This window comes from Capsicum annuum, chromosome 1, assembly GCF_002878395.1.
Source record: "Capsicum annuum cultivar UCD-10X-F1 chromosome 1, UCD10Xv1.1, whole genome shotgun sequence".
NCBI lineage: Eukaryota > Viridiplantae > Streptophyta > Magnoliopsida > Solanales > Solanaceae > Capsicum > Capsicum annuum.
The window spans coordinates 254252552-254270076 of record NC_061111.1 but is presented as its reverse complement, the minus strand read 5'-3'; the positions used below and the strand labels follow the sequence as shown (position 1 = coordinate 254270076).

At 38.9% G+C, this 17525-nt stretch overlaps 3 protein-coding genes across 3 annotated transcripts; 1 reads left to right on the top strand and 2 right to left on the bottom strand.

Moving 5' to 3' along the window:
* Positions 1-1164, bottom strand: LOC124899234 (subtilisin-like protease; the record flags this gene model as incomplete). Its single annotated transcript, XM_047413477.1, has 1 exon — positions 1-1164. A coding segment is annotated over exon 1 (1089 nt), but the record flags the coding sequence as incomplete, so codon positions are not given.
* A 3541-nt stretch (positions 1165-4705) lies between these two features.
* On the bottom strand, positions 4706-7122 carry LOC107851415 (subtilisin-like protease). Its single transcript, XM_016696419.2, has one exon. It carries the CDS (start codon positions 7042-7044, stop codon positions 4810-4812), a length of 2235 nt encoding a protein of 744 aa, XP_016551905.2. The 5' UTR covers positions 7045-7122; the 3' UTR covers positions 4706-4809.
* Positions 7123-12285: 5163 nt separating this feature from the next.
* On the top strand, positions 12286-14742 carry LOC107851406 (subtilisin-like protease). The gene has a single exon (XM_016696408.2). The coding sequence runs from the start codon at positions 12343-12345 to the stop codon at positions 14581-14583; it is 2241 nt and encodes a 746-aa protein (XP_016551894.1). The 5' UTR covers positions 12286-12342; the 3' UTR covers positions 14584-14742.
* Positions 14743-17525: the final 2783 nt, after the last annotated feature.

The following is a 17525-nucleotide window of genomic DNA, read 5'->3' as shown; positions in this document are numbered from 1 at the left end:
ATCAAACAAAGGGTAAAATGCTGAATTGTGACCCTTTGGATGAAATGCTGATTCGCCCTTGAATACTTTTTGGTTTCCGAGCTTAACTGTGGCCTTGAGTTTCCTGTCAAGAGTGCTTGCACCTACTGTTAGAATCCACGGAGCTTCATTTGATAAGCTGCTATCGGATGGACCACCATTACCGGCAGAGCAACTTACAAGAATACCTTTTTTTGCTGCACTTAATGCCCCGAGTGCAATGGGATCACCATAGAATGACCTGCTATTACCACCAATGGATATGGACAAGATATCTACTCCATCATCAATAGCTGCATCGATGGACGCTAGAAGGTCACTGTCGGCGCAACCCAATGAATCACAAACCTTATAAATGGCGAGGTGAGCAAGAGGAGCAATCCCAACCGCAGTGCCTTTAGCGTTCTCATACACATTGGCACCTTTCACAAAACTTCCCGCAGCTGTGCTGGCAGTGTGTGTACCATGTCCAATATCATCTATCGGTGAATCACTGAATGTTGGGTAAGTCCTCGCACCAATGAGCTTGTTGTTACACTTTGTTGAGAAGTCCGATTCACACTTGCCCTTCCATTTAGCAGGCGGAGGAGGCATCCCTTTGTCGCTAAATGAAGGATGGTCAGGGAAAATCCCAGTGTCCAAGATTCCAATGATAACACCTTTTCCATAAGTTGCATCCTTCCACAATCCAACGTTCTGTTGCAATCCAAGAAAACTCGGAGTATGTGTACTGTGCAACAACAATTTCCTCTGAGGCCACGCTGATATAAAACCTGGTTTCTTCTCCATTTCCTTCAATTGTTCTGCTGATAATCTTGCTGCAAAGCCTTTCATCACATTGTGGTACGAATATATCAATCGCGACCCTTCTTGTGAGCCAGCGGTTGCTATGGTATTTGGCAAGAAAGACTTGTACCACCTCTCCAAATCCGTCCTTGATGATTGAGTGGAAATTTGGCTTTCTGGAGATTCGACTTGAACTATGTACGTCTCCAAATCGCTCTGCATACTAGGCCATGAGAAACAACCAAGTATTGCAGAAATAACGAAAAATATTTTCAAGATTTCCATGGCTGCAAATGTGGTAGGAAGAAAGGAACTGTGAACTATATGATGCACACTTGGGACAGTGGAGTTTGATATTTTTCTTACATTGTGTACCACTATCATATATAGTGTGCTATGGTCCAGCAGTGGAAGACTTTTGAATTGTTTAATCAATACCACTCATCTTAATATATTTTTCTTTACTATAAATGATTAGACTTTGACTAATGTGGAGTATTTCCATTGAGAACTTCAAAAATAAATTGAGTAATTTGCTTTAACAAAACCTTTTCTAGAAGTTATTAACACCTTTTTCTTGTTATAAACTATCCTTAGTGAGAAGGTGAGCCTTGGAGTAACTGGTAAAGTTGTTGCCATGTGACCAGGTGGCTCTGGCAGAAATGCAAGGTAAGGATGCGTACAATACACCCTTGTGGTGGGCTGTTCCCCGGACCCTGTGCATAGCGGGAGGTTTACTGCACCGGACTGCCTGTTTTTAAACTATCCTTAGTGCGTCGATTTTGACTTTCATGATCACCGTCTGACTATCTTAATCGACCAACACCCTTTGTGGAATTAAGTTAGCATGAACTCTGGCATAGAACGTTCATTGGTAAACCCATAAGGCCATTTCGGGCATGAGAAAGGAAGACGGAACCATATCATCCTGCATTCCTTAATCCTATCTCCAAATCAACGTTTTGATATGATGAATTGAATATCATTACAATGATTACAATTTAATCAATATGTACTAAATACCGATCTTTTAACGAGCCATTTTTCGATGACCTCCCTCGGAAAATTTCCTCGAAAATTCGCATGTTTTTAGTAGTTAGTTAAGTTGGAAAGAGAGTTTTGGACGAATAGTGAGTTGAAAGTATTTATTTTATTTTCTTGTCAATTAGTAGTGATCAAGACATGTTCTTATGAGTGGTTCTCAAAGAATAGATATGTGATGTTTAAAAGAAAAAAAGAAAGTTCGGCACACTAAAGCTTTCGCTATGCACGGGGTTAAAGAAGGGCCCAACCACAGGGGATTATTGTATGTATACTCCACATTTCTATAAGAGGCTGTTTCCACGGCTTCTGCTTTGTGCGTGGTCCAAAGAAGAACTGAACCACAGGGGTTTATTTTATGTATACTCAACATTTCTACAAGGCTGTTTCCACGACTTTCGCGTTGCGTGGGGTCCAAAGAAAGGCCGAACCACCGAGGTTTATTATATGTATACTCCACATTTCTGCAAGAGGATGTCTCCACGGCTTGAGCCTTGAACTAGTAACCTCAATGGTCACATGACAACAACTTTACCAGTTACTTGAAGGCTTCCTTTCATACATGTGCCAACTTGTATATGTTTTTGGCTTACCACACGCATGTAAAATACCAAAAGAACTGGCATTTTTTAGTAGTTGTGGGAGAGGGGGAAGGGATTTGCTAGATTGCTTCCTAATTGTTGAATCGAAGAAATGAGTTGGAAAGTAGTGGAATGAAAATAAATAAGTGATGAATACCAAAAAAGACAATAGGACAGAGAATATTATCCAATTAATGAAAAGAAATAATGATTAAAAGTATATCTAAAGTATCATGTTCTAGTGAGCTAAGTTGCTCGGTCAAAAATTCGCCGCAGCAGCAGGGGCGAAGCTGCAGTACCCTACGGGGGTTCGGGTGAACCCAGTAGCTTTTACGTAGACCCTATATTTATACTACTAAATTCTGAATATATACATATATTATTATATACTGCGAACCCACTGTCAAACATTGTTGTTTGGCCTAGTGATTGTTGGGCCAGTGATAAGGCTTCTTTTTGCTCACAGACGTGTGTTCGAACCCCAGCAGTATATGTTTTTTTTCTCTTTAGAACCCACAGACTTCAAACCCTGGCTCCATCTCTGCGCAGCCGTGTCAGATCCTTCAAAAATACACTATTTTTGGAGGATCTGACACGCACATGTAGAGATTTTTGAAGAGTCCGAGCAACTTAGCTTGTGAGTAATCCACCTGAACTATCATGTGTTCGCTTTTTCTAAATGTAGTATCACAAACTATTTATTAAAACAAAACATACCTCGAAGCTGAGTTAGTCTACATGCTCCTGTTATTGATCGGGAATAAATGTTTAGCCAACTCAGCAAATCGGGGTGTAATTTGATACAAAAGAGTGATAATTTAGATAAGTAATGAGAACAATGAGTAGTTGAGATATGAAACTCGCGAAAGAATACATAACCAAACACTCTAACTTTGAGAGTGTATATCTAGACACCTCAACTTCAATGTGTCCTCACTATGTCTCATGGGCACCCAACATTAACGTGGCACATAAATTTTGAAAGTGTGTCAAGATGATTATTTTGTAAGTTGAAGCGTTCAACTGACACAATAAAACGAATTGAGGTATCTACATGTGCATATTCAGAATTGAAATATTTGCTTGTTAGCTGAGGCCGGAGGCGAAGTTTAAGTGTTTGTTTATGTTTATGTATTTGCAATATTTGTGCACTCTTGATCCCCAAACTTTCGTCTGTTTTTTGACGTTGGTTTTGCCCACAATTTAGTGTATGGAGTGTTCAGCACCCTCATGAACAACATGAAGGTCAGGTAGCCAACCAACTGAGCTACTAAGAATCCCTGTTCAGTCGTCTTCCTCTTTGTTCGACAGGAATTATAACTCCATGTAAGATACCGCGAGAAGAAGAGTGCTTATTCTTCTGTTCAATCCAAACATCATTGCAGCTAGGAGCTCGTTCACTATAAATTATGCATAGTGAACGAGTTCCTAGTTGTATCTAATCTTTAAGCAACTTCATGGCTAGTATTGGTGTTCGTCTGATTGTGAGGGGATCAAAAGTGAGCACCAATGTTATAAACGTGAAAGATTATTAATGTTTCATATGAAAGAACAAGAGTGACTTTGAATCTAAACTCACATATAAGGAACTATTATAAGCTTTTTCTCCACATGATGATGTGGAGCTATTTGATTTTAAGCTTACGAGCCCTGAGTATGAAGTCGTCTTTGTTAGAAAACACTTTACACTTTATGTGGAACTTCCTGGCACAAATTTGGAATAAGTTGGGTACCAACAAGGTAGTGGATACCTGATGTAGCTAAAGTTATATATATTATATACACTGTGTGTCACAGTGGCGGAGGATCCAGGATTTAAGGATAGTGTGTGCTTAAAAAATTTAAAAAATCCCTTCCGGTGGGGAACCTTAGGGGCAACCTAAATGTCAATGCACCCAATCAACTTTTTGTTTCAGTGGGTGCTTTTATACATTATATACTTATTTTCGTATATTTTCTATGTAATTTTACCTATTCTGCTCGAGTTTAATGGGTGCCGGAGCACCCCAAAAACAAATGTAGGTCCGCTCTGCTTTGTGAAACGCTTGACGTATAAAATGTTGCCAGTGAAGGACATATATGTCAAAGAGATTTGACTACAAGAGCAGGATCAGGAAACTATGCATTCAACTTTTATAGAACTTACAAGAACAGTTTTGGAATTGTAAGTATTTGTACTAATTCACGTAGTGTCATTTTTGATATTGTGAAATTCATACAAGTGAAAATGTAACATGCAAATTAATTTCGAAGAACAACTGAATTCTATCACTAGATATAATGTGAATACTTTTGTTACTTATTATTCCACGGTTTCTATCGAGACCAGTGCTATAAGCTTGTTATACATTGTTCCAGTTACTAAAACGAGAAGAAAATAAAACTAGAAACCAATTTTAGGTTGTAGCACAACTGCAATTGGGCTTCTTACGGAGTACTTCTTACTAGTCCATATCAAGAATCCTTGAGCAATACCGCTGCTTGTGCCGTTATCTTTTCTCGTAAAGCTCACTTGGTATTTCAACTTCTGGTTCAACTTGGAGAATTTCAGAGTGGAGGGCTTAACAGTCACAGAGACTCCGGGTGGGGAAGCGATTTCCACAATGTAAGATGATTTAGCTTCCCCAACGTTAGTTACTGTTCTCGTATACGTCTGAGAAGTTTCTTCGAGTGTGATAGAGAATGAAGGATAATTTAGTTGTCCTTCAGGAATGCGTTTCACTTCCTTACAATCCACTTTGTGTTGCAGGAGGTTTCCCACCTGTCGATTTGTGTAATTCAAACCGCACAGGTAAGGCAGGTAGTCCTTAAATTGGGTGTCGTAGACTAGCCCTGGATCATTAGCTCTCGAGGGATTGACATGTCCTGCACCAACGGCAAAGATGCTCGCTGGAAGGAGCCTTTCATCTAATATGGGATCGTTGGCAAGGTTCACTGTGTTAGCAGTTGTCATGATTGCTGATTTGATAGCTGCAGGGGACCAAGTGGGGTGGGTACTTTTCAGCAATGCTGCTACTCCACTGAGGTGAGGACAGGACATAGAGGTTCCCGATTTAATGTTGAAGGTAGATTTTGCATTTGGTTTGTTGTCAATGGAGGTAGGCCAAGCAGCAAGAATGTTAACACCAGGACCAATAATATCAGGTTTCAAGATTCCAGGACTAGCTAAGTTTGGTCCGCGAGAAGAAAATGCAGCAACCACTGGAGCATCTTTATCTCCGATTATTGTTCCTTGAAATGTAATTCTTGCAATTGGTTTCGATGTTGTGTTCATGTATTCAAGAATTTCCATTCCATCTTTGTAGGAAATATACAGAGCTGGAAGGACGTGAGCATCGGCAAACTTAGTGGCACCATAATCAGCAATAGTATAGAGAATCATGCCAACACCTCCGGCATCCTTTACCGCTTGTCCTTTTTCAATCCTGGAATAACCACCACCCTCCATGCACAAAACAATTTTTCCTTTAATTTCAGGGTCATTTAGAGTACCTGTTCCGCAATAAGGGCTGTCAAAGTCGGTTGCATTCAGTGAAGGATCAAACAAAGGGTAAAATGCTGAATTGTGACCCTTTGGATGAAATGTTGATTCGCCCTCGAATACTTTTTGGTTTCCGAGCTTAACAGTGACCTTTAGTTTCCTGTCAAGAGTGCTTGCACCTACTGTCAGAATCCACGGAGCTTCGTTTGATAAGGTACTATCATATGGACCATTATTAGAGGCTGAACAACTTACAAGAATGCCTCTCTTTGCGGCACTGAATGCCCCGAGTGCAATGGGGTCATTATAGAATGCCTTACTGCCTCCACCAAGGGAAAGGGACAGGATATCTACTCCATCATCAATAGCTGCATCCATGGCAGCTAGAATATCACTGTCAGCGCAACCAAACGGTTGACAGACCTTATAAATGGCCACATGGGCAAGAGGGGCTATCCCAACCGCAGTGCCATTAGCGTTACCATACACATTGGCACCTTTCACGAACCTGCCAGCAGCCGTACTGGCTGTGTGTGTGCCATGTCCATTTTCATCTATTGGTGAATCACTGCTTGTTGGGAAAACCCTTGCGCCAATGATCTTGTTGTTACACTTTTCAGTGAAGTTCGATTCACACTTGCCCTTCCATTTAGTAGGCGGAGGAGGCATTCCTTTGTCGCTAAAGGAAGGATGGTCAGGGGTAATCCCGGTGTCCAAGACTCCAATGATCACACCTTTACCATAGTTGGCATCCTTCCACAACCCAACGTTCTGTTTCAATCCGAGAAAACTCGGAGTATGGGTAGTGTGCAAAGACAATATCCTCTGAGACCACGCAGATTTAAAGCCCGGTTTCTTCTCCATTTCCTTCACTTGCTTCGCCGACAATCTAGCAGCAAAGCCTGTGATCACATTGTGATATGCATATATCAACCGCGCCTTTTCTTCTGGGCCAGCGGTTGCTATGGTATTTGGCAAGAAAGACTTGTACCACCTCTCCAAATCCGTCCTTGGCGATTGAGTGGAAATTTGGCTTTCTGGTGATTCGACTTGAACTATGTACGTCTCCAAATCGCTCTGCATACTAGGCCATGAAAAACAACCAAGTACGGCAAAAATAACAAAAAATATTTTCATGGCTAGCTGCTAATTTGTTTGGAGAAAAAAACTTTGAACTAATGATGTAAACTTGAAAGTGGAGTTTGATATTTATGATTTGTGTACTACTTGTATTTATAGTGTGCTTTGGCTTTGCAAATATTTGATTGTTTAATCAATAGTACCCCTCTTGTTAATTAAAGTATTACCAATTATTGTGTGATAAATAATGTTATAAAAAGGAGAATCAAAGGACTAAAGATGAAGTAACAATTAAAAATGAAGAGAAAAAGGGAAAGTATAGTGATGTGAATTAATTAATCTAATTAAACACTTCCCTAGAAAAGGATTAGTCTTAATGACCACATGGAAAAGCTTGATTCTCATAATCTTCTTCTTAATTAAGAATAAATTTGCAATTGCTAAGCTGTAAGTTCAACTAAATTTGAACTATTGACATTTGACATTTGGATGAATGATGATTTTGGAATGTTAGTTAGCACATGGTTTAACTCTAATTGAACACATTTAATGACCATGTGCCAAAGCTTATTTCTCATAAACTTCTTAATTAATTACAAATTTCCACTTGCAAAGTTGCAGCTTTAACTACATATTGGGCTTTTGACATTGACAATTTGATGAATGATGACTGTCATCATTACCTTATTTATTTAACATATGTCGAGATAAGCATTCAGTAACTCGAACTATGGTCAAAGTTGCTACGACACACTCCAACTTTACACAGGTCCTATTATCTCCCTAACTCAATTTTAGCGTATTTTTATCGCCCTTGTGTGCTGACATGACACCTTTATTACATAAAATGGGGGTCACGTCAGATAAAAAGGGTGAAAAAAGGTGTCACATCAGCTAAAAATGTTGTACCCCGTAAAGTTGAAGCGTATCGTAGCAAATTTGGTCATAGTTCAGGGGTACTGCGTGCTTTACTCCACATCTTGTTCTTGTTAAAATTATCCTTAGAGGATTGATTTCGATTTTCATGATCACCGGCGCTGTTGTCTTAATCGACCAACACCCTTTATGGAATGTAAGCTAGCCCGAAATTTGGCACATGAAATATGCAAATTTATTAGGAAAATTTTCGAGGGAAGTTTGTCAGAAATATGGGATTTCCGAGGATATGTCCATCGGAAAAGTTTCCGACTAGCCAATTTCCGATGGACCCCCTCGAAATTTTTAGCTAAAAATTCGATTTGAGTCTTGGTGGATCATATATTGATGAAAGTCTCGATTCGAGTCTAGCCAAATTTTATCGAATGAGAAGTCTTGGTTCGAGCTCGGGCAGGGTATATGGACCTCACGAGTCTCCTATGGTCCCATCTCATAGCGTATGTTGTCGAGGGCAGTGGCGGAGCCATTTTTAGGCCGGGGGTTCATCTGAACCTCCTTCGACAGATAATTATACTATTTATATACGGTTAAAATTATATTTTATGTATATATAGTAGATGTCGAATCCCCTTCAACTAGTTTGTATGTTTACTTTTTTCGATTTTGAACCCCTTTAGTGAAAATCCTGGCCCCGCATTAGATAGTTGAAAGTATTATATTTTGTTGTTAATTAGTAGTCATCAAGAGGTGATCTTATGAATAGATCTCTTAAGCAACTTACTTACATTTTCATAGTCAAAACAAAGACATGTGATGTTAATGTGATAGTCTATTAGAAGAGAGAATAGCGCCGGGATACACTTATTAGCAATGCAATGTGATAACTTGCCAAATTTGACATTGCTATTTTTATATTTTAGTGGGCTATGTTGCTCGGACTTTTCAAAAATATCATCTGGTGTGTGTCGGATCTTTCAAAAGTAGTGCATTTTTGGAGGATCTTACATGGGTGTGGTAACATTTTTGGAGAGTCTGGGCAACTTAAGTAGTGATTGAGCACTCAGGGGCAGAGCTAGGCAGGGCTGAAGGGATTCATCGTTAAATTATATTATTTAAACATGGTTAAAATTAGTTTATATTTATGAGTAAAGCATCTCGTACTCCTTGAACTATGACCAAATTTGCTACGACACACTCCAACTTCACGGGGCCCCTATTACCCCCGAACTAAATTTTGGCGTATTTTTGCCATCCTTTTTATTTGACGAGACACCTTTTGTCAATCTTTTTAGCTGACATGACACCTTTGACATGGGCCCTATTTTATGTAATAAAGGTGTCACATCAGTACAAGAGTGACAAAAATATGCTAAAACTGAGTTCAGGGGTAACAGGACCCCTGTGAAGTTGGAGTGTGTCGTGGCAACTTTGACCATAGTTCAAAAGGGTACTGAATGCTTATCTCTTTATTTATATATAGTAGATGCTGAACCCTTTCTGAATTCTTGATATTCTGAACCTCCTCAGTGAAAATTTTGACTTCGCCGGGTGGGGGTTAGCAACTTTACACGAATTTTCAATTGGATGAAATCGGCCGAGTGGATCCAGTTGGAGATGGGATTGCACGTGTTTATGGATCGAATGAGATTCAAGATTGTTGAATGAAGAAATGAGTTGGAAAGAAGGAGAACAAAAGCAAACAAGTGAAGAAGAAGGAGAACAAAAGCAAACAAGTGAAGACCAAAATATACAGATAGGACACAAGAGATTATCCAATTTAACAAAACGACTATGTTGCAACTATTCAAGCATAGTTTAAATATAAATCAATACAGCAATAGCACAGTTATCATTTTTATTTAGACATATCAACGACTTTTTTTTTTTTTTTAAAATGCTCTGTTTCCATCCTGAACTAAATACGAAATTATTGAGACACACCTGAACTTTAGAAGGGTCCTATTACTCCCTGGACTAATTAAAAACCATATTGTTGGCAACATTAGTGCCAACGTGGACCTTCAGTATGTGCCACGTAGGCACTAAGGTTGCAAAAATATGGTTTTAATTAGTCCAGAGGGTAACAGGACCCTCCTAAAGTTCGAATACATTTCAGCAATTTCGTGTATAGTTAAAGGTGAAAACAAAACATTTTTCCTTTTTTTTTTTTTTTTTTAAAAAAAAAGAACAAATCCTCTAGATATATCAATGACTTATTATCAATTTTAAGGTCTAAATAAGTTGTTATTTATTTATAAATTTAGTTTCAATGCTTGATGTCAGCGTTGCGCATGGTAGGGTCCATTTCTGGAGGCGACACTCCTGACAGGACTTTTCAACATGATGTTGGCTTCCCGTATTGCAAGGCCCCTTTTTGGGGTCGGCAATCCAACAAATTTTTTTCAGTCCCGAGAATCTTGAATGTAAGACTTTACATTACGAATAGAGAGATCTCAACTATTTCATCCCACTTCCTAATTGTTGTATGTCTGTAGATCTTTCATTATCAAACATGCCCTATTGGCTACATAAAAATATTCTAATGCTCCAAGAATCTCAGGACAAGTCAACCCTCTTATTGCTTAATTTATACCCACCTTTTATGTTGAACATTCTGGGATTTTTACCATTTTATCCTTATTAATCTTTTCTAATTCTCAAAGTATCTTTTCCAAAAAAAAAAAAAAACTTTTGTTGTTCATCCTTTGCCTTACAAAGATACTTTTAAATTTATAGTCGAGTAAAGCATCTAGTATCCCCGAACTATGACCGAATTTGCTAAGACATACTTCAGCTTCATGGGAGTCCTATTACCCCTAACTAAATTTTAGCATATTTTTATCAACTCTTTTACCTAACGTGACACCTTTGACGTGGACTTCATTTTTATGTAATAAAGGTGTCACACCAGCACAAAAGGGTAACAAAAATACGCTAAAATTGACTTCGTTGGAGTATGTCATAGCAACTTTGATCATAATTTAAGGGTGTACTGGATGCTTATTTCTTTATAGTCACATGTTTGCTTTCGTTTCACTCCTTTCCGACTCATTTCTTAGGCTCAACAATTAGCCTGCAAGTTAGCGAACCCCCTCCCCCTTCCCACAACTATAAAATGCCTCGTCTCTAATAATATTGGTTGACATGGATTTGGTGTATGTCGTGGACCTCTAATAAGAGACCACATAATAAAAACGGTTTTGCAAAACTAATGGGATGAATCAATGAACCTGTTTTTTACGACAGTGGTATGGATAAGTCAAATTTTTAACAGATGACACATATATATATATATATGAACATATCCTCTTGGTATTTTGCAAATTGTGATAAGCCAAAAACATGTACAAGTTGGCACATTGCATTGTAAAGAAGTGTATTATTCTCTCTTGTAATAGACTTTCACATTAACATCACATGTATTTGTTTTGACTATGAAAAATGTAAGTGAATTGCTTTGAGATCTACTCATAAGAACACCTCTTGATCACTACAATAATTGACAACAAAATATAATACTTTCAACTCACTCTTCGAAGGGGTACCTTGGAGTAACTGGTAAAGTTGTGGTCATGTGACTAGGAGGTTACAAGTTTAAGCGGTTAAGCCATAGAAACAGCCTCTGCCAGAAATGCAAGATAAGGATGCGTACAATACACGCTTGTGGTGCCTTCCTTGGATCTTCCGCATAGGGGGAGCTTTAGTGCACCGAGTTGGACTTTTTTGCTCTTTATCCAAAGCTCTCTTCCCAACTTAACTAGTACTCCCTCCGTTTCATTTTACTTGTTCATTATAGCAAATCAAGAGAGTTTTTTTATTTTTTTTCCAAGCTATCGTTGGTATTAATTAAAAACTGCGTACAGTAGTAGCAGTCAAATTCAGAGTTCCAAATTAATCATCATTAATAAGGTTAATTTAGTAAAATACATCTCTAAAGGGTGTGCCAGAACAATAACATCAAAGTAGTTTTCTTTTTTCTTTCTCATACTACCATTAGTATTAAATTACTACATACATTAGCAGTAGTCAAATTTAGAGTTTCAAATCAAGTACTATTTATAAGGTTAATTTAGTATAATATAGCCCGAATTAAAGTTTTCTTAAGGAGTGTGTCAAATCAATAAGTGCCAAGTCTTAATTAAGATGAAGATTATGAGAATCAACCTTTGCCATATGGTCATTAATACTAATCTTATCTAGGAATTTAATTAGATTAATTAATTCACATTACCATCCTTTCCATTTCCTCCTTTTTTTAATTGTTACTTCAACTTTAGTTCTTTGATCTCCATTTATCACACAATAATATTTTATTAACAAGAGGGGTGCTATTGATTAAACAATTAAATATTTGCAAAGCCAGAGCACACTATAAATATATATATACTAGTACTATACATAATGAAAAAATATCAATATATTCTTTCCTAAGTGTACGTCATTAGTTCAAATTTCCATTTTCTAAACACATTTGCAGCCATGAAAATCTTGAAAATATTTTTTGTTATTTTTGCTATACTTGGTTGTTTTTCATGGCCTAGTATGCAGAGCGATTTGGAGACGTACATAGTTCAAGTCGAATCACCAGAAAGCCAAATTTCCACTCAATCGTCAAGAATGGATTTGGAGAGGTGGTACAAGTCTTTCTTGCCAAAGACCATAGCAACCGCTGGCTCAGAAGAAGAGCCGCGGTTGATATATTCATATCACAATGTGATGATAGGCTTTGCTGCAAGATTGTCGGCGAAGCAAGTGAAGGAAATGGAGAAGAAACCGGGCTTTATCTCAGTGTTGCCTCAGAAGATATTGTTTTTACACACTACACATACTCCGAGTTTCCTTGGATTGCAACAGAACGTTGGGTTGTGGAAGGATGCCAACTACGGTAAAGGTGTGATCATCGGAGTCTTAGACACGGGGATTTCACCTGACCATCCTTCATTTAGCGACGAAGGAATGCCTCCTCCGCCTGCTAAATGGAAGGGCAAGTGTGATTCAAACTTCACTACAAAGTGTAACAACAAGATCATTGGCGCGAGGACTTTCCCAGTAAGCAGTGATTCACCGATAGATGAAAATGGACATGGCACACACACCGCCAGCACTGCTGCTGGGGGTTTTGTGAAAGATTCCAATGTGTATGGAAATGCTCTAGGCACTGCGGTTGGGGTTGCCCCTCTTGCTCACTTAGCCATTTATAAGGTCTGTGATGCATTTGGTTGCCCCAACAGTGACATTCTAGCCGCCATGGATGCAGCTATTGATGACGGAGTTGATATCCTATCCCTTTCCCTTGGTGCTAGTAGTAAGTCGTTCTATGAAGACTCCATTGCACTCGGTGCGTTCAGTGCAACAAAAAGAGGTATTCTTGTAAGTTGCTCTGCCGGTAATAATGGTCCATACGATAACACCTTATCAAACGAAGCTCCATGGATTCTAACAGTAGGTGCAAGCACTCTTGACAGGAAACTCAAGGCCACCATTACACTCGGAAACCAAAAAGTATTCGAGGGAGAATCAGCATTCCATCCAAAGGATCACGACTCGACATTTTTCCATCTGTATGATCCTTCACTGAATGCAACCGACTTTGACAGCCCTTATTGCGGAACAAGTGCTCTGAGTGACCCTGAAATTAAAGGAAAAATTGTTGTGTGTATGGCAGGTGGTGGTTATTCCAGGATTGAGAAAGGACAAGCTGTAAAGGATGCAGGAGGTGTTGGCATGATTATCGTTAGTACCGATGATGGTTTCACTAAGTTTGCTGATGCCCACGTTCTTCCAGCTTTGTATATCACCTACAAAGACGGAAAAGAAATTTTTGACTACATCAACTCAACGTCACCACCAATTGCCAGTATTGCATTCCAAGGAACAGTAATCGGAGATAAAGATGCTCCGGTGGTTGCGGTATTTTCTTCTCGCGGACCGAATATAGCTAGTCCTGGAATCTTGAAACCTGATATTATTGGTCCCGGTGTTAACATTCTTGCTGCTTGGCCTACCTCCGTTGACAACAAGACAAACACCAAATCCACCTTCAACATTATATCCGGAACCTCTATGTCCTGTCCTCACCTCAGTGGAGTAGCAGCATTGTTGAAAAGCACGCACCCGAATTGGTCCCCTGCAGCCATCAAATCAGCAATCATGACAACCGCTGACACAGTGAACCTTGCAGACAATCCCATCTTAGATGAAAGGCTCGTTCCGGCTAACGTATTTGCAATTGGTGCAGGACATGTCAATCCATCACGAGCTAATGATCCAGGACTAATCTACGACGCCCAATTTATGGACTATCTACCTTACCTATGTGGTCTGAATTACACAAATCGACAGGTGGGAAACCTCATGCAACGCAAAGTGGATTGTAATAAAGTGAAACACATTCATGAAGCCCAACTAAATTATCCTTCTTTCTCCATCACACTCGGAGAAATTTCTCAGACATATACGCGAACAGTGACTAATGTCGGGGAAGCTAAATCATCTTACAATGTGGAAATAGCTTTACCACCCGGAGTTTCCGTGACTGTTAAGCCCTCTACTCTGAAATTCTCCAAGCTGAACCAGAAGTTGAAATACAAAGTGACATTTATGCGAAGAGATAATAGCACAAACAGTGGTATTATTCAAGGATTTTTGAAATGGACTAGTAAGAAGTACTCTGTAAAAAGCCCAATTGCAGTTGTGCTACAACCTACAATTGGCTTCTAGTTTTATTTCTTTATTGGTACAATGTATAACAAGCCTACATCAGTGTTTTCAAATGCATTTTCATGGCGAGTCCCTGGGCGGGGCATACCAAAAATGCTCCGAGATGCAAATGAAACGCGTAGATCCGTAGTGCCTATAATAGTGGTTTCCCTTGAATAATAAGTGACAGAAGATTTTCCAATCTTAAAAGAAGATTTTCTATTTTTTTTCTCCAACGACAAAGGAACTTACGGGCGGGGCATTTGTATTCTGTAAAATTGCTTTGCATGTTACATGTCTCTTCGGGGACATCCGATAAAACTAGAACGATACAGAGATTTGCGGGTTACATTCCAAAATTTTTAGAAATCAAATCTCTTCGATATATCCCTCCTTCACCGGCAACACTTATCTAATACATACCACTCTAGCATATGACGCTCGCGTGTACAACACATGAAAAAGGAGGGTGAATGAAAAAAAGAATCATGTCGGAAGCTTTGTATAGACAAAGCGAACATGCCACTCGTTAACAAATGGACAAGTTTGGGGATAATAGGATTGCCAAGCAATTGTCAACAATCATTATACTGTTGTTATTTTCTAAATCCCAAACACCCATAACTACCTCAAGGCTATATAAGCCCCACCGATGTGAGACTCAAGCCCCATCCTTACAGTAATATCATACCAAATCACCACACTTCGCATTTGTAGTCCTCGATGGCAATGCACTATAATGCTAGCCCCAGCAAAGCACTAACATATATATTGTCATCACTATCCCAGGTACGGAAGGTGATGGTTGGCTCTGATACCATTAAAACAACCTTAGGAGAACATCGCAAAAGCTAGCTATTGAGATGGAGCCCCACATCAGCGCCCGATTTAGCCAATGTGGGACTCTTTTTTTCTGTATTTATTAAAGAGGATATGGGAAGGGGATTACAACGTGGGAATCGAACCCTCACCATATGGTGAGAGTTCAGGTAACTAACCAACTGAGCTACTAAGATTTCCCACCAATGTGGTACTCAAGTTCCACTCCTTGCAATAGTATCATAACAAAAGTACGAATTCTCTAAAGTTAGGAAAAACATATATTACTGCAAATATTTGTTATACACGAGATGATTTGGAAGAGAAGTTTCTAGTAAGAACTTTCTCAACATGCAAGAAGTTGAATTTGGATCTTCTTTAACCTTGCTACAACATCTTTCATGTGAATCCTTCCTCTAGGAGATTCAACACAACAATCCATTGCCACATTCATGATGGATACCGCCCAATCTCTATCTTTCATCAAGTGATTATCCTTTGACGTTATTAAGTTGATATCGACAACTTCCATTACTGCATGTGGGAGTGAATTGCTCACCCATTGCTTCAAGCTAAGATCTCCGTCAAACATTTCATCAAACAAGTCTTGTCTTTTTGTTTTTTTTTGAAAGAGAAAGACTTGATCACATCCAAGTCTTCATTGGCCTTTTCAGCCTCTAAATTTAGTTTCATAACTAATTGATACTGTGAAAGATACACTGTATTTTGTAGTTAATAACTTGTATATGGTTCAAGATGTGATTATGTAATTTCGCCAAATTATCATATAAAATGTCTCTTTTGTCGTAATACGTAGTCATTAGGAGATTTTATATGATACTTAGGTAAATTTGGATCAGTAATTCTTAGTCATTAGAAGTTTAGGTACCAGTAACTAACCGATGATGTAGCTAGTGTGCTAGACGCTTTCTTGAACTTTAGAATCCATACAGTTTAAATCTCAAAAGTACTATAGCCTGTTTGAAGTTAAATATTGTTGCAAACAGTTGGTTGTTACACACAAGAAGATTTGGAATAAAAGTTTCTAACAAGTATTTGCTCAACATGCAAGTAGTAGAATTTGGACCGTCTTTAACCTCGCTAAAACGTCTTTCATGTCAATCCTTTCTTTAGGAGATTCAGCACAGCAATCTATACCTTCATTAATCACCTGCAATCTAGGTCACAGTAATTCTCTTGAGTGATTTTATCTGTCAAAGCGACAATCAATCTTCGTCCATTTCTTAGGAGAAAGAGGCCGGCCTAGGTACTTAATGGGGTCAGATTTGCCACCACAAGAGACAAGGGGGTCTTAACATGAACAAGCGGTATGGAAAATCAACATGAACAAGGAGGCATTTATGGGTAAAATGGATTCGCGGTATCTATATATAGGAGGACCTCAATAATTGGGATCATAAAGCTCCTATAGACTGCAGTTGGCATTGGTGGAGACTCAATGCAATCACAGCTCTCATGCAGGGTTGGTATTCTCAGGGCTATTTTATGACATTGTTGATTGATTGAGATGTAATAAAAAGTGGCTAAAAGTATAAACTGATTCACAAATGGCTCGATTGATGTCGCCTCGGCCTTAATAGTTTTTTCATCATCACTTTCAAAATTTGATCCGGGCTCAACTTCCATAATGGGCTCAGATTCGAAAGGAACCCATTGAGCTCAATTCAACAACGAACATAAGAGCATCACCAATAGTAACAACCTGTCCCAACTCTGAATCATTACTAAGTAAAGTAATGATTAGAGTTGGGACATGTTGTGGCAACTAATGATGGGCTTACGTCGTGGAATTGGGCTGAATGGACTCCTATTGAAGCTAAGCCCATTAGCTCAGTTGAGCCCGAATAGAATTTTTTCAAAGAGATAATGAAGAAACTTTTAAAGCTCTGGTGACATCAACTGAGCCATTTGAGAATCAGACTATTAAACTGGTATGGACTTTTCAATCTATTATAATAAACTAATGACTTGGTGTGGACATCTATGGCCCTTCCTAAGCATAGGTTCATGGTTTGGCCGGTGACGCAAGGGAGGTTGTTAACACATATACTGTTGTCTATGCAATGCGATGCTCGAGTCCTAGAGACTAATGCACACCTGTTTGTGGACTGTACATGGACTAA